This window comes from Apis dorsata, unplaced genomic scaffold (genome assembly GCF_000469605.1).
Source record: "Apis dorsata unplaced genomic scaffold, Apis dorsata 1.3 scaffold_215, whole genome shotgun sequence".
NCBI classification, from domain to species: Eukaryota; Metazoa; Arthropoda; class Insecta; order Hymenoptera; family Apidae; genus Apis; species Apis dorsata.
Genome location: NW_006263498.1, coordinates 383,361 through 389,395, shown reverse-complemented (window position 1 = coordinate 389,395; position 6,035 = coordinate 383,361). Strand labels below are relative to the sequence as shown.

Sequence of the window (6,035 nt, the reverse complement as noted above, 5' to 3'; positions counted from 1 at the left end):
AAATAATAATAATAATAATAAATCATTATTTATCATAATTAATAATAAAACAAAAATAAATGATAAAAATAACAAAAAATGATAAATATAATACAGAAATATTAATTGTTATTATAATTATTTATTTTTATATGAATTATAATAATTTTATATATATATATATAATAATAATAATTTTTTAATTTAAAATTTTTTAATTTTATCTATACATAAAATAATAAAAATTTATTCTTTATTAAATCTTTATTTAAAAAGTATGAAAAATATGTCACAAAAATAATCACAAAAATAAAAAAAATTATTTTCAGAGAAGAAAAGATTCTTTTAACTTGCTTATATGTCAAATTAATACCATAGTCAGAATATTATGTAACACAATCTCAGTGACCCATGTTATTAGTTATCACTGTATTATTAATTAAGCAGAAGAAAACTTGATAATAGAAATTATCTCTAATTGAATAAAATTAATGAAACTATAAAATAATTAAACAAATAAAATGAAATAAATCAATATAAAGATGCTCATATTAATCATACAAAGATTTCAAAATAGGAATGTATAGTTTTCAATAATACGAACATTTTTTTAATATATCACAAAATGTTTTATTTTCGTATTTATTTGTATAAATCAGTAAATATTATTTTCAAAAAATTATATCAAATTTTAAATTGAAACAAAATGAATAAAAATAATAGAAAATTAAGAAAATTATCATTGACAAGTATTTGATCAACGCACAAAATTTCGCTGTAAAATTTATAAGTAAGCGGTAAAATACATTCGTTATAGCAGATGTACTGTCTGCTCTATGCATATGTATTGGTCTGTAAAAATATATTTCAAGGACACACATATATGCATAATGAATATAAAAATATTACTTTATACACTGTTAATATATGATATAGTTCTTATATGAATATTTATAAATAATTTTAAGAATCATTTTCAATAAAATGATTACAATCAATGCTTATGTCATGTGTTATTATTATATGCTGATAAAATGAAGAAATTAAAATTATAAAATGTATGACAATAAAATATAATTTTTTAATTTATATGTTCCGATATGTTAATTTGTCTAATCAATATAATTGATATTAAAAATCAAAAATAATTAATAATTATTGTATGACATGTAATCAAAACTTAATTTAAAATATACTTTTATTTAAAATAATTATTAAATAATATATTAAAATGAATATTGAAAAATAGTTTGCAAAAATAGATAAATAGATAAAAATATATTATCAAGAATTCTAATGGATGAACTATCAAAGAACACCTTTCACGTCCATTTTATAGTGGAAAATTCCAATGGAACCCGTAAAGTACTCTATCCTTTTCATAAACAAAGAGGTATGCGAACAGAGAAGATTAGACAAAGAAAACGAATTGGAGGACCAATAACACACCAATAAACTGACATCTACATATAAGCGCGCCCCTTCGTTTATATGATCGTTGCTACATAGTGTGTATGTCAATGCGCGAAAATAATCAATATATTATATTAGAATTTAATATATGCAATAAAGAAAAAAAACACTAACTATGAAATTTCGTTTTATCTATGTATATATACATATACATATTTCGTTAATCGTTTCATATTTAGCTACTCACTTTTGATTGTTAACTATTAATGCTTGACGGCAAAGATTCAACATTGTTTTTTTTTTTTTTCTAATTTATATCTCTTGATAACTTTTTACATGAACACCTTTACACCTTCGTCGTGTAAACTTTGAAAAACTATCAATAAAACTTATTCACTATAATCACTGATATATAGACTGATCAGGATGCTGATCTGTCGAAACTACGAAAGTCGACAGTGGCAACCATCGAGCAAATAGTAAGCCAAACCTTCCCCCATGTATACCCCACCCTCCAACAATTCGACTATATTCGAAACAGGGCCGTAATAATAATTCCGGAAAGTAGGACATCATTTAATTTTTGAATAAAAATATAATAAAACTGTAAAACTGTAAAACTGTAAAAAACATTAAAATATAGATTGTAGATTAAAATCAAAATTAAATGATTTAATTAAAATTATATTATTAGTTAAGTGATTAGTAAGATATTTTATTCGAAATTATTTTATAATATTGAAGTCGAATTATATTATAATACATATAAATTTATAAAAAAATAAAATTTAATTATTTTGATTTATCAAAAAGATGTTACTTTTAAATATTTATTTAAATATTTTTGTGCAATAGAGTATGAAATTTAAAGAAATTATAAAATAAATTTATTATTTCCTTTCTTTTTTTCTTCTTCTTACTTAACATATATTATTTAAAATCTTCTAAAATTTTAAAAATAAAATATGTGAAATAATATACCTCAAACATAATATTATATCAATATGAAATATTATCAATTGTTATCAATTAATATATCATTGTGTAAAAAATTATACAAAAATTTTAAAATTATACAAAGATCTTATAGACTTTAAAAATATATTGCAAAAATTATCTTATAAAAATATCCTTACAAGCAAGACATTCAATTACATTATATAAAATTTATTCATAACTAAATGATTCATTGTATATTATAAAACGCAATTAACGTAATCTTTTTTTTTAATTACCATAAATATAAAGATATTATTAGTGAAATCATTAGTGAAATAAAAAAATAATTCAATTTGTATAAATCATATTAATTTAATATTGCAATTATCTAAAATTACATAAGATATTGTCAGCAAGTAAATTCTTTTTAATTATCTTCTTGCTGCATTTGTAATTCACGCAATAATTGTGCTCTTTGTTTTTCCAATTCATCTTCCGAAAGTTCATGATGTTCAGCATTTTCCGTTACTGATCCTTCACTATGAGCAGAAGCTCTTCTATGCTTTTCTTCTTTACGTTTTCTTTCCGGTGATTCTTCAGACGATGGAAGTCTCGAATGTGATCGCTAAATATAAAAAGATTATATAGGATGTTGATATTTAATAATTATTTATTTTTAGAGAATCGATTCTAAAAGCCAAAACAAATGTAAAAGTTAATACAAAAAAATGTCAGTTTGAGATTATTTTTTAAATTATAAATTCAAGTTTATATATTTTTCTATTATATTAACTTTTATATTTTTAGCCTCTAGAATCAATCCAAAGATGTTTCAAATATATTATTCATATTATATATAATTTTTATATTAAATTCAAATTTTAAATAAATTTAAAAAACAATTATATTATAATAACATTATTAATTATTTGAACTTACAGAATGACTACGACCTCTCTTCTTTTTACTTTTCTTTTTTTTTGACTTTCTAGTATCAGACTCAGAACTATCCGATTTACTTGGAATACTTGGTGATCGTGACTTATGTCTTTTTTTTTTCAAACCTTTATCACTACCTTCAGATTCCTAATAAACAAGAATATAATTTTTTACAACAAATATTCAAATTGTAAAAACATAATATAATATAATATATATAATATATTTAATAATATATTTACACTGTGTGATCGTGATCGTGATTTTCGTTTTACTTTTTTTGTCTTTTTTTTTTTACTTCTGATGTGATGATGACTACAACTTTCTTCAAGTTCATGTTGATATTCTTTAAAAATTCTAACTCTTTCGCTTTCTAATGTTATTGCTTTGAAATCTGGTTCTTCTTCAATCTTATTTCTTATATCTTCCCATATCATTTGATAATCGACATTAAGAGTTTTTAGTAAATTTTTGAAGCCAGTTTCTAATTTTTTAAATTTCCTAGTTTCTTCCTTTACGCGTTCTTTTTCTCGGGCTTCAGCTTTTTCGAGTAACAAATTATATGTTAATTTTACATTGCCTGCATCTAATGTTGCAGATTTTCGATCTTCACATACAACAGTAGCAAACTCTTCAAAAGTAGTATTAACTTGCACTTCAAAATTCTTATCTTTTAGAATTTCTCTTATAATTTTCTTTTCGTCATGAAATCTAGATTTTAAATCTTCAACATAAAATTTAAAAAGATCTAAAGGAGTTGATCCAGATTGTCCAAGCATAGCTGAAAATCTTAAATCAGCTGATAACATTGGGTATAATTCTACCCATAATGACATTGATGTTAATTTTCCTTGCTCATGAAGCTCATCCAATAAACTCTGTGAAATAATTATTCTTATTGAAAAAAGTTACTTATAAATGTGAAATAGAATTTCAAAACTTTATATAACTTACTATAAATGCATCTCTATTTTTTCTTTCTTGTCGTTTTCTACGTTTTTTTTCATGCTCTTTTTCTTCTTCTTCATCTTTTTCTAATTGACGTATATGATTTTCAAAAACAAGTAATGCATCTTCTTTATCCATTTCTAATAAGTCTGCATCTTCTGCAAAAGCTGCATGTTGTAAAAGTAATGCTTGTGCTTCTTGCCAAGTAGTTCTATATGTAACATCAGTCATAGTATCTAAAACTTGAGCTAATCTTTTAGTATTTCTTTTTTTTAGTTGTTTTGCTTCCTCTTTTTCACGTTTAGCCAAATTAAAAATAACATCTTCATAAATATCTCGACGATCTGAATCGCCTACAGCTCTCCACACTTCTAAATTACCAAACATTTCTTCACATTTGTAATATTTTGTTATACTTGTCATTCTATCATTTTCTAACAAAAATTGTTCCAAATCTTCCTTAGCTTTTTTCAATCTGTTTTATAATTGAATAATTGTTGTTTTTTTGTTTTTTAACATATTTAATTGTTTAATTGTTACAATGTTACTTACCTTAATCTTTCTTGCTCGCGTTCTTCTTTAAGTTTTTGTGTCTTATATGCATTGAATGCTTGTTTACGTTCATTTAATTTTTTCATTTGTGGATATCTAGGATCACTTTGAATTAATTTTACTGCTTGTTCCCATGTAGCATTTGATGGTACATCTCTTTCTCTTAATAATTCTTTAAATGCTTCAATTGCTTCTTTTTTATCTTTAAATTGCATTTTAGGTTCTGGAGTACTGGTGCGACTGTCATTTGCTGATCCTTTTGCAGAATTGCTATCTTCATCTGGTTTTGCAGGTGGAGTAGGAATATTTATTGCTGCAAGAGTTGCTGCCATTGCTTGTTCAATTGCAGACTTTCCTCCAGGTTCTGGTGTACTAGTTTGAGATGTATTCGCAATTGTGACATTTGGAGATAAATGCTGGATACCTGCAGGAACTATACTAAAATAACAAAATGTTGATAATTACATTTTAAGCTTTCACTTTCTTCACTATTTTATGAATTGAAATAAATAAAAATTTTACTAACGTATTTGTAGCACTTGCAACAACTGCTGCAGCTGCAGCTGCAGCTTCTTCAGCTGCAATTCTTGCTTTTAATTCTTCTAATTCTGTAGGAATAGTCCATCTAGATTCTTTAGTTGTTACATTATGATAATATACTTTTCCATTCTCTGATTTATATTCTTTCCAAGGGCACTGTGATAAAAGCAATTCACTTGGTGTTTTTAGTTCATCAGGTTTTTCCCATAAAGATTGTTTTGTAACACTGTTATAATAATATGTTCTTCCATCAGGAGCTTTATGTTCGGTCCAATCAGTCTTCTTTTCTGTTGCTGTAATAGGTTGAACATTTGATGTAGTTTCACTTGTTATAGGTGCTGGGGGTGGAATTCCTGGTGCTGTTATTTGAGGAGGTGCAGCTAAAATATAAATAATAATGGAATAAAGCATATAGCTTTTAAAAATTGATAAATATTCTTAAAGATATTGACCTATAACTCCAGCTTCAGGTGGAGGAGCAGCAGTAATTGGAAAACTGAAACCTGGTGGAGGTATAGAAAACTGTGGAGGCATTATACCAGGTGGACCAGGTGGTAAACTAGGAGGAGGTATGAAAGGTGCAGTGGGCATAATAGGTGGTACAAAACTAGAAGCAATATTTGGAGTTGCTGGTGGAAATCCAGGTACTGCAGCAGGTGGAGGTATACCGTCATTTGAAGCCTGCAAGATATCACAATATATATATATAATGAGTTACATTTAAA

At 25.1% G+C, this 6,035-nt stretch overlaps 2 protein-coding genes across 2 annotated transcripts in view; both read right to left on the bottom strand.

Annotated features, from left to right (window-relative positions):
• LOC102676914 (delta-1-pyrroline-5-carboxylate dehydrogenase, mitochondrial) overlaps positions 1-1,919 on the bottom strand; it is a 5,592-nt gene extending 3,673 nt beyond the window's left edge. The window contains exon 1 of the mRNA XM_006615102.2: positions 1,640-1,919. Coding sequence (XP_006615165.1) covers positions 1,640-1,683 — 44 coding nt within the window. The 5' untranslated portion in view covers positions 1,684-1,919. The remainder of the gene's footprint in view (positions 1-1,639) is intronic.
• A 759-nt stretch (positions 1,920-2,678) lies between these two features.
• LOC102676466 (pre-mRNA-processing factor 40 homolog A) overlaps positions 2,679-6,035 on the bottom strand; it is a 4,328-nt gene continuing 971 nt past the window's right edge. Inside the window, exons 2-8 of the mRNA XM_006615099.1 lie at positions 5,763-5,991; positions 5,297-5,690; positions 4,771-5,208; positions 4,225-4,693; positions 3,513-4,148; positions 3,271-3,417; positions 2,679-2,956 (exon numbers count right to left, since the gene is read on the bottom strand). Coding sequence (XP_006615162.1) covers positions 2,759-2,956; positions 3,271-3,417; positions 3,513-4,148; positions 4,225-4,693; positions 4,771-5,208; positions 5,297-5,690; positions 5,763-5,991 — 2,511 coding nt within the window. The 3' untranslated portion in view covers positions 2,679-2,758. The remainder of the gene's footprint in view (positions 2,957-3,270; positions 3,418-3,512; positions 4,149-4,224; positions 4,694-4,770; positions 5,209-5,296; positions 5,691-5,762; positions 5,992-6,035) is intronic.